This window comes from Nyctibius grandis, chromosome 24 (genome assembly GCF_013368605.1).
Source record: "Nyctibius grandis isolate bNycGra1 chromosome 24, bNycGra1.pri, whole genome shotgun sequence".
In the NCBI taxonomy this organism is placed as follows: Eukaryota; Metazoa; Chordata; class Aves; order Nyctibiiformes; family Nyctibiidae; genus Nyctibius; species Nyctibius grandis.
In genome coordinates this window covers 3554627-3571456 of record NC_090681.1, presented here as the reverse complement: position 1 = coordinate 3571456, position 16830 = coordinate 3554627, and the positions used below count along the sequence as shown (strand labels likewise).

Genomic DNA, 16830 nt, shown 5'->3' with positions numbered 1-16830 from the left:
GAGGTCTCCTCCACCTGGGTGAGGGCAGGAGCTCCCCAGGAACGTGACTCAGAGCCAGAAGGGATGTGGGGTGAGAAATCCACACATGGAGACATCAAGTGCTTCTGTCCTCGCTGGTGGGGAGAGGAGACGGCTGCCGGCAAGGGCCCGGTTTGCTGAGCAGGTTGAGCCCAGTTTGGGGAGAGTCACTGCACTGGGGGAGCGATCACTTATCAACCCCGCAGCGAAACCGGGCTGTTCTGGCGGTGACAGACAGCTCGGTGCCTCCCCGGGAGGTTTCCGTGGCAGCTTCAGGTACATCGAGGTCCTTACATCAGACATCTCCAGCTGGCTCTGGCTTTCAGCAACAGCCGTCACCAACCCTCCATCTTTATGCTGAAACTTGTCCTCAGTTGCTCCAAGACCTGTCCTGCCAGGAGGACATGTAAGGACGGGACAGGAGAGCAGAGTCTGCTGCATGGGGATGCCCAGCTCCTCTGCCAGGCCAGCGGGCAGGCAGGGTCGGGCTGGCCAAAGCCCAAACCACTGCCTGCAGGCAGCAGTGAGAGGCAGGGCTGCTCAGAGAGAGCAATACCAGGGTAAACACCACAACCCCATCCCCAGCCTCTGCCTAAAAGCTGGTGGGAGCTCGGAGGAGACCCCTAGAGAATGGGGAATGAGGGGACACACAGGGAGGATGATGCCACCCTGAACAGTTTGGGCTGGGCCTGTGGCACCGCTGAGGCGCCTGGAAGCCAAGTGGGGGGCATCGAAACACACAAGCTCAGCCCGGCTGAGGGGGAAAAGCCCCTCAGTGCGACCCCCCGCCTTCCCCCACCGACAGCCGCGCCTGACAGGAAGTGCCTGCTCCCGCCACCCGCCTTTATATAACCTCCGCCGGGCCAGGATTGGCTACTAGGAGGGAATTCGGCAGCGTCGGATTGGTGGGAAGCACAAGCTCCTGCCGTGGGATTGGCCAGGAGTCACTGTGCTGGGGAGGGGGGTGGGACCTCCAGGCCTGCAGGGGGCGCTGTGGGTAGGTGTGTGGGTAGACGTGTAGACGCTGGGCCCCGGTCCCGGCCCCGAGGCACGTCTCCGGGCGTCCGCCCGGGGCCGGGCCTCGGGGCCGGGACCGGGGCCGGTTGTCGTTTCCCCGCCCCACAAAGCCGCAGGGAGGCCGGGGGAAGCCAAGCCGTGCACCCCGATCTCACCACCTCACCCCCGGGGCTCAGGCCTGGCTCCACCCGAGCGCGAGGGTTCAAGGCCTCGGTGCTGGGCAGGGGGGTCCCTAACCTGCGCCAGCCCCACGGCAGAGACGAGGCAGAGGCCTCTACACCAGCGCTTTATTTCTCAGAGCCTCACAGGAGTTGGCCCCAGGGCCTTGCTTCAAGCCGGGGCTGCTTTGGTTTGAGGGCGAGGGGAGCACGGAGCAGAGGGAGGGGAGTCATGGCTGGTCCGCGAGGCTGCGAGGGTCCAAGGAGGTGCCGGTGCAGGGGATGCCATCCTGGGGGTGTCTTCTTGGGGGGGTCGAGGAGGGTGGGGTGGACTGTGGCCCCCCTCCAGGTCAGCGGAGCCGCAGGAAGAAAGCCAGAGCCAGGCCAAGGGCGAGGGAAAGGAGGGGTGGGCTGCTGCAGGGGGGGCTCAGGCTGCTTATGAGGATGCCTGGAGTGGTGGAGGGGGTGGACACGTCCCCCCCCATCTTGTCCGCCTGGGCAAGGGGCTGGAAAAGAAAACGAGAGAGTCAGGCATGGCTCCAAACCAGAGCAGACATCAGCGTGGGGTGGAAACCCCGGAGAGCTCTCACCCAGCTGTCCTGAGGGCAGAAAGGAGCCGGGGGGACATCCCAGTGCCCACGCTGCCCCGTCCCAGGGGGCACACGCAGCCTCCTCTCCCCTCGCAGGTTATCCTTCATGCCACACATGGAAATCACCGCTGGCTTTGGGGTATTCCCAAGGCAGGGAGCCAAGCGAGCGCTCTCCCTCGCCTCATTGCCCTGTTTCTAGCCAGGGGCTTTTGGAAATCAGGATGGGGAGAAACCAGGGGGGTGGTCTCTGCCCCTCAGACCGCTGCGAGGAAGCTGCTGGGGATGTGGCAGCCCACGGGCCCTGCAGGGGAGGATGTGGGGTGCAGGAGCAGAGCTGGGGAACACCCGTGCTGGAAGTGAGGGGAAGGAGGGACCCCTGTCCCCCCAGGCTGTCGCAAGCAGGGACGTTGCAGTTGGTGTGTGAAATGTAACACCGCTGGGATGGTGATTTCAGGGCAGTTTCCTTCCGTCTCTGAAGACGGGCACCTTCCAAATTAAGGTGTTCCCATTAATCCCTCCTGCCCTGGCTGTGCAGGAACAACCTATCTGTGGTTTTGGTCCTTTCCCGGGACTCCGGGTGCAAGTGGCTGTGCGCTATGCCCGTGAATGAGGACTGCAGCGACAAGTGCTGCTCTGGGCTGCTGGAAAAGGGACACCATTTCTTTCCTGACGCCCCTACGCTGGTTGGCACCGCTCCTCGCGTCCCTCCGAAGCTGGGACAGGGCCAGGGATGGGGCCGCAGTGCCCAGCTCTGCCCCCTCACAGGCACTCCTGAGCTACGAGGGTTTTGGGCTGGTTTGCCCAACCATAGAACAGGACTCCCGAAAGGTAAATGCACCCTGTGAAGCCAGCAGCAGGTCACAGCTGCGTGGAGTTTGTGAGCAAAACAAGCACAGACAGATCTGGCCCCGTTAGCAACACGTATAGAAAAAAAAAAAATCAACCGTAGAGCTGCTCTGAATAACATCACCCTCCTCAAAAGTGCTGTCACGCTCATGCCTCCCACGCAACGGTCCCCACCCAGGACAGAGCCGACATCCACCAGTGCCGCGCTCGAACCGAGCCCCCACGGAGCCTCCGGGCAGGAAGGAAAATAACCTCCAGTGGGGAGAGGCGAGAGGAAACCACCCAGCTGTGTGCCCACCCGGCAGCCCCACAGCTGTGCCCAGCATCCCCAGTGTCCCCGCAGCCATGCTCAGCATCCCCACACCAGGCACGGGCTGGGGTCTGCATGCAAAGGAGAGGCTGCAAGATGGAGAGCTGAGTGCGAAGGTTACAGATAAGCACGATGCTCTTAAATTAAAAAAAAAAATGCTTTAAAAAAAGCAATGTATGGAAGTATTTAGACCTTACAGACCACAGCAGAAAGCTCCTGGTAAGGCAGCCAGGGTTAAAGTCAAACACAAAGTCAAATGCTCAGGTTTCCAGCTGAAGTTTAGCAGAAACTCTCCCACCAGTTGAACCCTCCAGGCCCCCACAGAACAGAGCTGGCTGGACCCCCACACCGTGGGGTTTCTCTTACCATGCAGAGGACAAGCAGGGCGAGCAGGAGCAGCAGGTGGGCGCGCTGGAGGGGCTGCATGGTCGGGGCTCGGCTCACCGTGTGCCGTGACACTTCCTCATCTGCTCGCAGCGATTGCAGCCGGAGGCTTTAAGTGCAGCAGCAGCCCCGTCTCACCAATCACACCTTCCTGCCCTGCACCGGCCCCGCCGCCCCAAAGGGCTGCTTGAAGCCAGGGCGATTTGGGGAAGTCGCATCCGCTGCCGATGCTGTGAGGAAGAAGGTGCAAGACATGTTATAGGGGATCTCCGTGCAGGGATGACACCGTCCAGCCCTTTCAGCCTCGCTTTTCCATCGCCTGGCACGAGAGCAGCTCCTGCTCCCTCTGTTCCCTGGCATGGCCACACAGCCAGCCCCACGCGGGACATCCTGTCCCCAGCAAAAGCAGCGAGCCCCTGGCCCTGCCTTTTCCCATATCACAAAATACACTGTGTAACAAACCTCCTTCCCTGCAACTCGGGGCAGAAGCTGGCTCCAAGCTGTCCCTCTGAATTTCAGTTACACGCCTGGGGCAGTCTGATCCGGGTAATGGATCAGGGAAACGCTTCCTTCCAGCCCCCTGACATCCATCTCCTCACAGCAGATCTCTGAGCTCCCTCACCTGCTCAACGGCACCAGCAGGAGGAAACAAAAGAGATCTGGTTATTTTAAGACAGTTAGAAATAAGTAAAGCTACTGAAATGTGCCCAGCACAGGCCTGAAATACACCTGTTGTCTGGTTTTGTGTTGGTGAAGCACATCACAGCGCAGCGAGCCCGCTGCCAGCCTCTGCCCAGAGCTGAAGGCTCCTCTGCAGCAAACCTTCTCCAAATGGAGTTAATTCTCGCATTTCGTGAAAGCATCAAAATGAAAGTCTCTTGGGGACAGCCAACATCCCATAGAAGGTGCTAAAAATCAGCCTGTTCTGCTCTTCTCCAACTGGTGAGGCTGAGCTCTCCGGAGAGCGGAGCAGCATGGTGGCAGAGGGGACAGGGGATGTGCAGAAAAGGCTCTCTGGAGGGTGGCAAGTGCTGGATGGAGTTCAGAGCATCAGCGAGGCAAACCGAGTGCCCGGGTGGGGGAAAGTGTTGGTAGAAAGAGACAAGAGAAGCAGGCGAGGAAATCAAGAGTGGCCGTACAGCGTGTGGCGACTCAGGTCAGGCTGGGCCACAGACCGTGTCTACGAGCTGAAGCCAAGGGTGCGCGGAGGGTGGCTGAGGGGAGGAAGCGTGGCTGCACCTCATGCTCCTGCACCCGGTTCCACCCCAGCACCGGGGAACATCTGAAGCGAACGGAGGCCGAACCAGCACCGTTCCGTGGGCAGGTGCGCAGGGCAGAGAGCCACTCGGCCTGGCTGGCTGCCGCACCCGGGCCTCCCTCCTCAAGCGCCGAACGGAGGGAGCTTCCCCCGGGGTACCCCTCCTCCAGACGGGGACTCGGGGGGCAGCCGGCAGCGCAGGCCGCGAAGGCCCCGGGAGGCCGGATCACCCACAGCGCAGGCCCGGGTGGCCTGGGGGCAGCCGGCCGAGGGGCCGGGCAGGCCGGCAGGGGCCCGGTGGCACCGGGGGGCAGCAGGGACCGCGGCGGGTCCCGTAGGGCCGCGCTCCCCCCCGCCATAACCGGGGTCTCCCGCAGCCGCGGGGCGCGGGCGCGGTGCATGCCGGGACATGTAGTCCTGAGGGGCCCGCCTCCCCCTCCACGTGACCAGGGCCGAGCCAATCGCAGCGGCCCCACGTCGCCCGTGGCAACCGCCGGTAAACAACATGGCAGCGGCGCGCTGAGCGCGGGGTGAGTGCTGCGGGGGGGGGGGAGCGCGGGGACCCCCCCGGGGTTTGGGACCCCCCACACACACCCCGTGAGGGTCCCGCCAGCACACGGTGCTCCCCCCCCCAGCGCACTGTTAACGTACTGTTAAGGCTTTTTCGGACAGCCTTTTCAATTACATTTTTTTAAAAATTACATCAACAAATCCCCCCAAAGTTAACGAAACTATGTTTTATTTTTATGTATTATCCCCTCTTATTTTTACCAAAAGGGCAGAGCTGTCCAAGTTCATTGCCTCCACTGCTAAGGCTTTTCTTACCACCCTACATGTTTTGCAATGATTGTAGCTCTTTCTCTCCTACGTGTGTCCAAAATCAGATAAGTAACAAAAGGTTTCCACATCCTCAGCAAGCCTAGAGCACATTGGAGCCTCATCTATTTTTACAGTTCCATTTTAGGTCACATCCTTTCTACTAGATCTTAGAGCAAAAACTCGCTTACCACTCCCAGTGAAGTTTGCTGCTCCTGTTAATCAGTGTGAGAGTGCTTATGGGATTGAGAGGACCCGGCCACCCCGCTTTCTCCTGCCCTCTGCTTCCCTCAGCCTAACCCTGGTATTTCTTTACCTGCTTTTGGAGAAGTCGTATCCAAAATGTTGACCTGTTTTCTTTCTTTCATGCTCTTCGTGCCTCTTCTCAGAAGATGACGGACTGTCTCCTAGGACAAAGAATCCAGTGCAATGCAGGCTCCCCTCCTGCTCAAGGGGGACAACACTGAAAAAGAATATGCAGGGTAAAGCCCCTCGATGATTAGGGGATCCTGGGCCATCACAGTTTCTCAGTGACACTCTGGTGGTCTCAATACCCCAGGCCAGGGCTAACTCCTGTGGTCCCCCTCTCACATACACAGCGTGCTGTCGGTGACACAGCCATCCCCCACCAGCCAGGAGCCAAGGGATTGCTACCCCGTACCCCCAAAAGGTGCCCTTGTCCTACCTGCTGTGGCAGAACAGGAATTCTCCCATGGGGTCCTCTATGGCACAGATGAGCCTCCAACACCGATCGCCATTTGAGGTAACATGTTGCGTTTGTCCTTTCAGGCGCAGCTCGCACTGACACAGACCTCGTGTCCTCCATGATGCAAAAAATCACTCTGTTGGAACAAAAAATAGAGAAACAAGCACAAGAAATCCAGCTGAAGGTAAAAATCCTGCCCCTTACTGAACCTGTTCTGTGCGCTGCTTTGACGGTTGAAGCCACAGTAGCATCGCACCTGCTCAGACCTACTTTGGGCTAAACCAAGTTAATCTGTAGCCTGCTCTGTTAATTACACAAACCAACCTTTGCAAAGCAACAGAGCAATGGTATCAGTGCTTGAGGTGGGAGAGTGTACAGTCCCTGCTGTGACTTCTTAAAGCCAAGGCTCTCAGCACCCTTTCACTGATATCATTAGCTGTTCAGCTTCAGACCTTTCTTTTCTTTTGCTTTCTGAAACAACAGCTGCTCGTACAGCAGAGCCATCCTGGAGCAGACCTCTCTGCATTGCTGCAGCTTAGACCAAGTACTCCCTTTTTTATTTTTTAAAGAGGTGGCTGCAGAGATGCTGGTTTCGTTTCCAGATGAGCCACATGCTGTGGGTCAGAGCGTGAGCTGTGCCTGAGCAGGAAGCACAGGGGCAGAAGTTTGTGTGTTTGCCTACAGTTCTTGTGCAGATGGAGGAGGGGGAGATAGCTCAGCATGTCCCTCACCTATTCTTGGAGCAGTGTATTTATATCCCACCCCCATTTGAGTCTAATTAAGGTATTTGTGAGGTGATACAGCCTTTCTGACCCTTATTGTGCCTGTCTCTGAGTGGGGTGAGAGTACATGCACCACTGACTTACCCAGCCAGGACTAATCATGCAAACTGTGCCTCAAGGTCCTGAAGGCCAAGGAACTAAACAAGGTCCTTATTTGTTCTGGTCCTGAAGGATAGCAGGATTGCTGAACTTGAAGAGAAGATGAGGACCCTTCAGAAAGGAGAAGGTAAAAATTGTTCTACCCTTGGCACTTTGCTCCTACCTGTGGAGAGATGCAGAGCTTGTGGTACTGCAACAGGGCAGGCTTGGAGACCACCCCTCTGAGCCATCCTTGCCTTAAAAGCCCAAGAGCCTCTTTGGTGAGTGGTATCAGTTACACACACGTGGTACCAGTTACACACACATGGTACCATTTGCCAAAGCAGATCCACACTTTATACTTGCATCTGTTACTCAGCTTTTCTGGTGTGGTGCAAAACATTATTTCCTGACCTATTTTCTATGGGTTACAAAGTTTCCATGAGCATAGACTAACCACACAGATACCTGAGATGGTCAGGAAAAAAAAAAAAAAAAAAAAAAGAACAGTAAATACTGCAGAGTTCAAACAGGCTGGAAAAAACAGAACTACTCACAGCTAAGCGAAACCAAAAATCTACTTGGAGTCCCAAACAGTATTACAGGTCCAGGCTCACTTGTCCTGTAAGGCAGCCTAACTCTAAACTGAACCAGCTGTGAGTGAGTCACTGAAGGTCTTTCCCCCCATTCAGTTCCTTGGAATCCAGCAGCTCTCCAGCTGAGCCCAGACACGTTTCCTACAATGGCTGAACTACCTTGTTAGCACAAAGCCGTGGTAAGTTCTCCATTTCCTGAGCAGAGAACAAGAATATGCCTGTCAAACCACAAACATGTGTTTTATACTTCATCACGCATTGTTCTAGCCATTCAGCCTAGGTTTCTGGATCCAGCTTTAGAGGACACCTGCTCATTTCTTTAATAGGCCCCTTAAGACTGAGTAAGCCAAGCAATTCTCATTGTATAATTGCAAACAGCACCGCTCACATCAGCTTCCCGCAGCACAAAACTTCACCAGGATTGTTCACAACTATCTTTGAGTCTGTCAGCATCTTTATCAAACTGCTGCAGGTTGAATTGTCAGGGACCAACATGCAGAGCTCATGTTCAGCTCCTGTGTTGTACGGGCTTGAGTTCACTTATGGTACAGGCAGATACTGCTGGGGCATCTGCATGACACGGGTTATCTATAGCTCTTCTTTAAGGCTGTACATAGAAAAACCAAGTCTTCCCTTTCAGACGCTCCTGACTCACGCACAGCAGAGGAACTGGAAATTAGGTGCCTTCAGCTGCAGGCCCAGGTCTGGGAGATGGAGGTGAGACATCTGCTTCACTCGCCCTAAGCTGTCTGCACCTTTGGTTTGAGATTGTTGCAGTGCCAGGCTGCTCGGTCTTTTTCAGGCTGCCACTTTGATCATCACAATTCTTCTCCTCGCCCCTCTGAAAAGAAAGAACAGGTTGGATGTGAGCTACAGGGCTGTAGGAGGGTTTTTTTAATACACAAACATTTGTGCCTCCTGCAAGCCTCTTCATTTTGACTTCCAGGACCACAGAAATATTCTTTGCAGCTACTACAGTCTTGAGAGATTACTGTGTCACCACAGATACTTTCATTCTCCCTTTTGCCTACTACTAGTAGAGCCACTACTACTACCCTACCAGTGAGTTCGTCTGTCTGCCAGGGCCAGTGAGCCCCAGGACAAACCTCCTCTTCCACTTCTCTTTCTGCTTCTCATGGTCACAGCTGACCACTCTCAGGCTTCCACTTGTAGTTTTCTGAAGCTCTGCTCTACAACGCTGACTTGTACTTTCCCCTTACAGCAGTTTCTAAGTGACTATGGTCTGATTTGGGTTGGAGACAGACATGAAGAGCTGGAAGATTTAGAATCACTCAGGGATGAGGAAGAGCTGCCAGCAAGGAGCCTCTGGAAGCCAGGTAAAGCACCAGCACTCTTTGCTGAAGCAGCTATCCTAGCTCCTGCTGCGTGCTTAAAGAAGGTACGATACTCCCCAGAGTAGATAAGCATCAAAGGCCCAGAATTTGGGTCTTCAGAATTTGTGATCTTGTGCTGATACCTTCATATCAGTCCATCTCAAGAACAGAGACACAGAGCAATTAAACGGGAGCTACACCAGGCAGAACGTTGGTATTTCATATACCTGGATTTTGTAAGCCCTGTCTAGGGGAAGAGGAGAGAACCTGATGGCTCAGCCATTCGGAAGGACACCCTCACAGCAGCTGCTTCCTGGAGAGTTCACATACTCAAAACGTTTGAAGCTTGATTGCTCTAATAACATTGACATAAAATGGGTGGAAAATGGAATCAGATGCTTTGTGTATATAGTAGCTGTAGTAACTTACCCATATTGTCTGGCTCCGTCAGAGAGTATTGTTTGCCTTTCCTCCCAACCACCACGTGAGTGGTTTAATTGAGAGCTGATTGTGCTGTATGGGGTCCAAGCATATTTGGCAGTAGCTTCTTAGGAAGTGGTGACAGAGAAAAAAAAAGAATAATACTTGGGCTGTACAGGCAATGCTGCTTTCTAACCACCACGCAAATGTTAGCTAACTAATCCTTCCCTCCCTAGATGCAGGAGAGGAGAAGACAGGAGAAGCAGTAGCAATAATTCTCATTGTTTTCAGCTCACTTACCCTTTTTAAGGGATATTTCCCCCACCCTCTGTTATCAAATCGTAAAAAAGCAGAACAGAAAATACCAAAGGCTTTACCTCTGCCTACTTCTCTTTCACTTCCTCCTCTGATTTCATTCTTCTGTCCCACCACAAGTCTTTTACTGCTTCACCCTACCACCCTCCTCAAGCACCCAGATAAACACCCTCAGCCATGCCCCAGCAAGAGCGAGCAGTCTGGTGGCAGCGAGCAGGCAGCTGCCTGCGTTTACACTGGCATTTCTTCAGCAAGCCTGCCCTGATCCAGTTACCAAACCCAGTTCATCCAACTAGTTCAGTTCCTCACTCCGTGGTGCATTTTACAGCGCCACAGTAAGGGACAACACACCACTTCTGACATTACAACCAGAGACAAGGAGCTGAGGGTGGCCTGTGAAGAGCTGGCTGCATCTGTAGCTGGCTCTGGAGTTGTATTAGCTTGTAGCAAGAGGGCTGTTTCCCTGCTGCCCTGCCCTGCCCTGCGGTTTTGCACACACCCATGTAAACCTGGCAGCGCAGCAGCCGCGTTGCACCACGCTGTGCAGGAGGCGAAGCGTGGAGGGGCAGCACAGGCAGCCCAAGAGCATCAGGACTCAAAGGCACCTCAGATTCACGCCGAGGTGAAAGGGGCTTAGCTGGCATCCCCTTCCCCCCCTAACTCTGATCCCTCTGCCACAGGTGAAGCAGTCGTTTCCCAACACCAGATTGATTTTGATTTAATCTTGGAGAAAGTGAAGGATTTGAACGTGCTGGCTGGAGAAGGCATCTCTCAAATCGAGCACACGCCTGGGGGTGCTCGGCTGAGACAGCCAGAGCCCCTCCCTCTTACGCTGTATCAAAATGGGATTGTCATGTTCAATGGACCCTTTCGGCCCTACGAGGACCCGTCCACACAGGTATGGGAAGGGCTGTAGAGGAATTAGAGCCACCCTGCTGTCATTCACTAAGCCTCAGGAGAGGGGATGTACAGGAATAGGGCTTGTGAGCTCAGCTCAGCCCTCAAAAGGAGCACCTACAGAGACCTCCAGCTTCTCACCTGCGTTCCCATGGTGCCTTTAAAGACTAGTATGTCTTTGGGTAGTAATTTTTAGAGATGGAGATTCTGGGTCTTTTATGCAGACTTTTCTGCATGGCAATAACACCACAAATAGGAGCAGCCCAGAGGGAATACATCCTTCATGAGATAAATAAAGAGTCTGAGGTATGACCATGAGCTCTCATTTGGTTTCAGCAATGCCTGCAGGATATTGTGGACGGCTATTTCCCTTCCGAGTTGCAGATGCACTACCCAGATGGCATCCCTTTGCAGGTAAGCACTGCAAAACCCTATTCATCAGCTTTTTGGAAGAAATTGCTTTCTTGCTTCCCAAGAAAATTGCTCAGGTTTCTTTCACCAATCTACTGGAGGGTCCCCACAGCAAAGTAAGTTTGAGGTTTCTGGACCCAGCATACGTGCAGCTTAATTCTGTGCACGTGTGGCTCGGGGAAAGCGTGGCTGGAGCACACCTGCTAGAGCCGTTACAGGAAGTGAGCGAGCGTTTCGGCGATAGGACCGAATGGTTTCTCTGCTTCGGTGAATCTTGGCTTGGAACAAGACTTCTAAGAGCACAGCAGGCTTTGTAGAAGAGAAGTAGGACGTGCAGCGTCTGAAGAGCTGCGTAATAAAAAAGGAGAAAAAAAAGTTCTCAACTAGTTCCCCTGGAAAAGCTTTTAAAACCAGATTGAACAAGTATCTCTCAAGGAAGATGTCGGGCAAGTTTATTTTGCCACAATTTAAATGGATTTGGCTGCCTGAGGTTCTGTTGAGTCCCACTTTTTGATTTCTCAGAAATGGCAAAAAGCCAAGGCCACGTTTTCAGGCAGAAAGCAGGCAGAGAGCCTCAAAGGACTCTAATGTAGGTCTTCAAGTGCATCTGAAACATAAGCAGGCACAACCAGAGGGGTGCACCTACCCACCGCCACAAAAAGCAGGGCACAACTGCACGGGCAAGTATGAGGTCAGGACAGCCAGAGCGAGCTGGTAGGTGGGGGAGGTAGAAAGTCAGATGGAAGAATAAGGGTGAAAGTCCCCACTGCAGCTTCTTACTGCCCAAAGCCCTCTCCACCCCCAACCTGCTGCTTTCACAGCGCTTTCCACCCGGAGAGCGTTTTCAAGTGTGGAAGCAGACACAGAGGAAAGGTCAGGTCCAAGCACATTTTTTACAACTCATGGAAAGGAGCAGCTGCCCAGTGCCCATTGAGATGGGTGAACAACTACCGTATGGTCCAGGTGGGCCATCTCTTGAGGGATCTGCCAGGATTTGCTTTGTGAGAGAGCCTCTGGGAGCTGAAAATGCATTTCATAGAGTTTGGACAGCTGGAGCAGCTTCCAAGGAAGCAGCTCTCTTGTTTTCATTTGGGGTCTGCAACTCTTGGTTGTCATTGCTGTCGTTTATTGTGCTCTGATGCAGTGAGAACAAGCTTGTGCAACAGTCAGATTTGCTTATGGCAGCTGGCCTTAATTCAACAGGTCGCTGACAGAAGGGACGTGGTATTTCGGGAGAGAGACCTTCCAGGGAGTTTTCCTGGCCACGGCCAAGTGGTTGGTCACCCAAAATCAAGTGAGGTGCAGGAAACCACTGAGATCCCAGGTAAATTCTTAAACCTGCCTCAAAAAATGCAGCTAACCCCCAAAGAGGAGACTCAAAACCTTACCGGGGCAGTCCAGCTGGTAGGAGGTGGATGTGTAGGGTCCCAGCAAGGAAGGCAACACTTCTGGATCAGAGTGTTGTGCTTGTAGCCCCAGTGTTGCTTCAGGAGCTGGGAGCCAGGCAGCACATGTGATGTCCTCTCACCATTAAATCCTTCTGAAGAATGAGACACAAGTCATAAGAGACCAGAAGATCAGCGAGTTTCCAAAAACATATCTGCCCTGTGCCTTTCTGAAAGGCCAAGCTCTTCCTAACTTCACCTTTAGCAGCATCACAAGAACCTTTGGTTCTCTTACAAGCTCATTCCATAAAGGTGGACATCTTAAAGCCTGATCAATCTTAACTGTACCGAATATGGGACGATGTCTCTTCAGACTTTCATAAGAGAATATGGGACGTAAGGTCAGGTCACAGATTCCTCATTTTACTTATAGACTCTAGCAATCTGTGTAAGCAATACCTGCCAGGGTTGGAAAGTCAAATGCAGTCAGTCATCTAGACAGAAAATAGTGGGTTTGTGCATGCTTAACTAAATAACCCAAACACGTGCATTGCCCATCAGCAACTTCTTCCTATTTATATAAAAATAAACATCTTGCTCCTTCATCTCAAGGCCATTCACAAACACAAGCTGTGCTAAATATTTCCTTTATCCAAGTAGTAAAAAAAGATAATTGCCCAGTGACACCACAGAAAAAGGAATGGACACCTACAAATACACGCTCACAAGATGAAAAAAAATTCCAAGTCTGTAACAACCGTCATAATTTCAGTTTTTCCTGCTCACAGCAGGGCAGACCAGGTTGTGCATCCCAGCTGTGTGCTGAACAGGCAGCACAGTGGCTCACTGTTGATGTTGACAAACATTTAGTGGGCCAGAAAGTGGGACAAGCTTCAATGGGGGAGATGGAGGACCAGTCCCAGCCTAGCTAGGGGAGCTTAGAGCTCTCCCTGTCGGCTGTCGTGCTCTCTTATTTCACAAGATCAGTTTATTCTGGTGGAAAATCGTTTGTCAAAAAGGTGACACATCTCCCTTCTGCTCCGGCAGGTCCCAAACTCTCCTTGGAGCAGTTTCTCAGCAAGCTTTCTAAGTCCTCAAAACATGGAGGAGAAGCGATTGGTGCCCGAGCAGCACAGCAGGTACGAGAGGACCCCCCAGGCACCCACAGGAGGAGGCCAGGAGCAATTCCCTGGGCTCAACGCCCTGCGCAGCACCGGCAGCCCCTCTCCTCGGGCCTCTCTCAGCTCTGCATAACCTCCTCCTCCCAGAGAGGCTCCACCAGAGCACACGTGGCACTTTGGCACCTGCTCCTGGGCTTTCCTGGCACCGGCTGCTCTCTGGGCAGAGCAAGCAGTGGTGACACTCACCTGGTTTGGTTTCAGAGCTCTGATGGGGTGTGGAGCAGCAGAGAGATCCTGATGGAGACACCCATGCTGTCTGCCCTGGAGAGGTACCGGCACGGCCCCTCCATCCCTGCCCTGTCAGGCTCTCATCTTCCTCCTCTTTCATCACTGAGGATTTATTTCAGGGGTTTCAGTTGAGGAAGTAAATGGACTTGCCTCTTTTATCTTATACCTTAGAAATAATTAGAAAAAAAGGCCAAGTTTGGTCTTTTGGAAAGCCCACTGAATTGTTCATGGTGAACCTGCCATCTTTTACATCTCTAACAAAAGCTTCTGTTGTTCAAAATATCACTTACTGATTCCTGTGAAATACATTTCCCGACAGCAAGCCAAGGCCTAGAAGTTTGAAACCATCTAAAAAGCTGTTTGTGGGCACGTTAAATGGGAGAATTCTTCCAGGAAACTGATGCCCGAGTGGGAGGTCACACTAACAACAACTTTTCCACTCATAGTCGTCTGGCAAGACAAGACCCAAATAGCTAATGAAAAAAACCCCAAGCAGGTTATTTTTAATCAAAAAAGTAGGGCAAAGTACTTACCAGACAGCCCTGACCTAAAATGAAAAAACTAAAAAAGGTCAGCAACCCTCTTGGCACCTTGAAGCAGTGAAAGGAAAGCAGCAGTTTGGTCAGTGGGTCAGTCTGCTCGCCCGCAGTTGCGTGGGGCCTTGCTTATCTCAAGGACATTCCCAAACATGAAACCCCTCTCCCCACTTCGGATCACCCTGGCAGCCCAGAGGCTCTGCCCGCTGAGCAGAGCTCATGGCAGAGCCCTCACTCCTCAGCTGACAAGGTTTGCTAACCTCCAGGGTGAAGACAGACGAAGAGGCTGAAGCTTCTGCCCCGGATGTCTGCACTCTCCGCATCAAATCCGAGAGTGGGGAGCAGACGTATGTCCTGAAGATGCTGTTCACAGAGACCATAGGGGACCTGCGCCAACACCTCGCCCACGCCAGGTAGGCCTCGGGCTTCCTCCCCTCCTCGCTCCCCACCCAGCTCTGTCAAGCCCTGGGGAAGGTTTCTCAGCTGCCGCTCAAGGCCACCAGAGACGCTCTCTGGGCAGCACTGCCAGGGTCACGCTTAGCTCCGAGCATTTAATACCCACCTTTGCCAAAACGCTGACACAGCAGCAGAGATAAACCTCTTTTGTCCTCTCAAAATCGCCACCTGACCCAGGTCCATCGCTGCCTTTGCCTCCTTCCAGCTGCCCAGCGGCACTCACCTATTGCCACCGTTCCCAAAGGGTTGCTGCAGCCTGGAAGCCGCCCTGCAGCCTTCAGCCTGGCTGATGGATCCGCTGCTGGACAAACACCCCCTTTTGCTCAGCCAGCTCTATATCCCAACGCATTTAACACTGCCCAAGGGCTCACACAGCCCTTTGGGGACAGTTCCAGATGGCTGAGGGGACCCCTTTGCTCTCCCCTCTTCCTAGTCCTATTGCGGGCCGTAGCTCTGGCCTCCAGTGAGCCCACGATGAGCTCACTGCTGTTGGGATGCAGGAGCCTCCTTCCCCGCAGCAGCTGCACAGCCTGGAAGGGCCGCTCTGTGCCTGGCTGTTTGCACTTTGGGCAGGCAGCCCTTTTTTTCTGCTCAGCCTGCGCTTGTGAAACAGTCTCTGCTCTTACGTAACCGCAGCTGGATCAGCCCGAGCATCTCGGCAAAACCTTGGGGGATCCTGGGTGTAGGAAATATTATGCTGTTCTTTCCTAGGGGTGGAGACTCTGACTCATATGAGATCATCAGCACCTTTCCCCAGAGGGTGTACACGGACAACTCCAGGAGCCTGCAGGAATGTGGCCTCATCCCCAACGCCTCCTTGCTGCTGCGGAGAAAAGACCCCTCCCAACAAGAGGGGACAGGGCTGCAAACAGCTTAACAGCTCCGAGCAAGAGCTGCTGCACCCAAGCTCTGCAAGAGGAAGGAGCTGCCTTGCACCATGGGCTGTGTTATAACCTCCACGGGCTGGGAAGAGAGGAGAGGGGTGTTTTTCCAGATTTACTTTCGTTGCACCGTTACCTGGGACGGAGAGAAGAGCTCGGAGGCAGCGGTTTGGCCTCTCCCTTTGGCAGAGAGGGCCAGGCCCAGTCCTGCTGCCTCACGGGGAGATGCTTTTCCCCAAGGCAGGTGGGCTTCCAACAGGGGCATTTCTGCCAGCTCAAACCCGAGGTCTGGTTTCTCATCTCTGCTGAAGGTTACACAGGCTGCCCCCTGCCCAGGGAAAGCTGCCAGCTTTACACTGCTCCTGGGCAGTTGCTTCGCTGGGCTCAGGGATTCTCTATAGCAGCAGGACAGACAAACAGCCAGGGTCAATTTGCTTTCCATACACAGCTGCTTCCCCAGAGATTTCAACTGCATTTACACCATGAGAGAAACAGGCTCAGTTATATGGTCCCTGGTGAAGCCAAACCAAAAGGCCTTGAGCCACTGCAATGCTGGGACTGAGCCAGACTCCTCTCAGCCAGGAGATCCTGCTACTGGGTTTCCTGTACGTGAACAACTCCTTCCCTTGGCCAGCCCCCAGCTCCAGCAGGGCCCAGGCTCGCAGCCGCCCGGAGCTGCCAGCCTCCCTCCCTCCCTCGGCAGCAGGGAGCTGGATGCTGCAACAGGACACCATGTCATTGGAGAAGAGCATAATCCCTTCGCTGCTTCACTGCTGAACCCTGAGTAAAGCATCTTCCTCCCCCTCCTGTGGGCTGTGCTTTGCAGGCCCCTTTCCCCAGCACATTCTTCCCGTTTCAGCTGTGACAAGCTCCCACTTGACTCCCAGCTGACAACACTCCCACTTGTGTGAGGCAGCGCCTTCTGGCCGGTTCCCTTGTAGCAGAGGCCCTGCACGCGCTACCACCCAGCCCTTATTAAAGGCTCCCAATAAAACCATTTAAGTTGCAGTTTCCGCTTCCATTAAGATTTCAAAGACACAGTCGCTGTGGAGGGGGGTGGGATGCCCAGAGCACTTCCCAGACCCCTCTGCCCAGAGCTGGACCCTGCACAACTCAAATCCAGGAAGCACCACTCGTGCAAACCAGCTGCTTCCACAGGCACCCGTGACCAGTGACTCAATCCCCACAGCTCTAAGTTAGTTTCCTCCTTTTTCCACCTATAGCAGA

General features: G+C 53.8%; 1 protein-coding gene across 1 annotated transcript; it reads left to right on the top strand.

Annotated features, from left to right (window-relative positions):
• Positions 1-4980: 4980 nt before the first annotated feature.
• On the top strand, positions 4981-15599 carry UBXN11 (UBX domain protein 11). Its single transcript, XM_068418085.1, has 13 exons — positions 4981-5077; positions 5787-5879; positions 6187-6287; positions 7057-7111; positions 8200-8276; positions 8782-8896; positions 10309-10526; positions 10862-10939; positions 12140-12260; positions 13369-13460; positions 13704-13777; positions 14533-14679; positions 15434-15599. The coding sequence occupies exons 1-13, from the start codon at positions 4981-4983 to the stop codon at positions 15597-15599; spliced, it is 1434 nt and encodes a 477-aa protein (XP_068274186.1).
• Positions 15600-16830: the final 1231 nt, after the last annotated feature.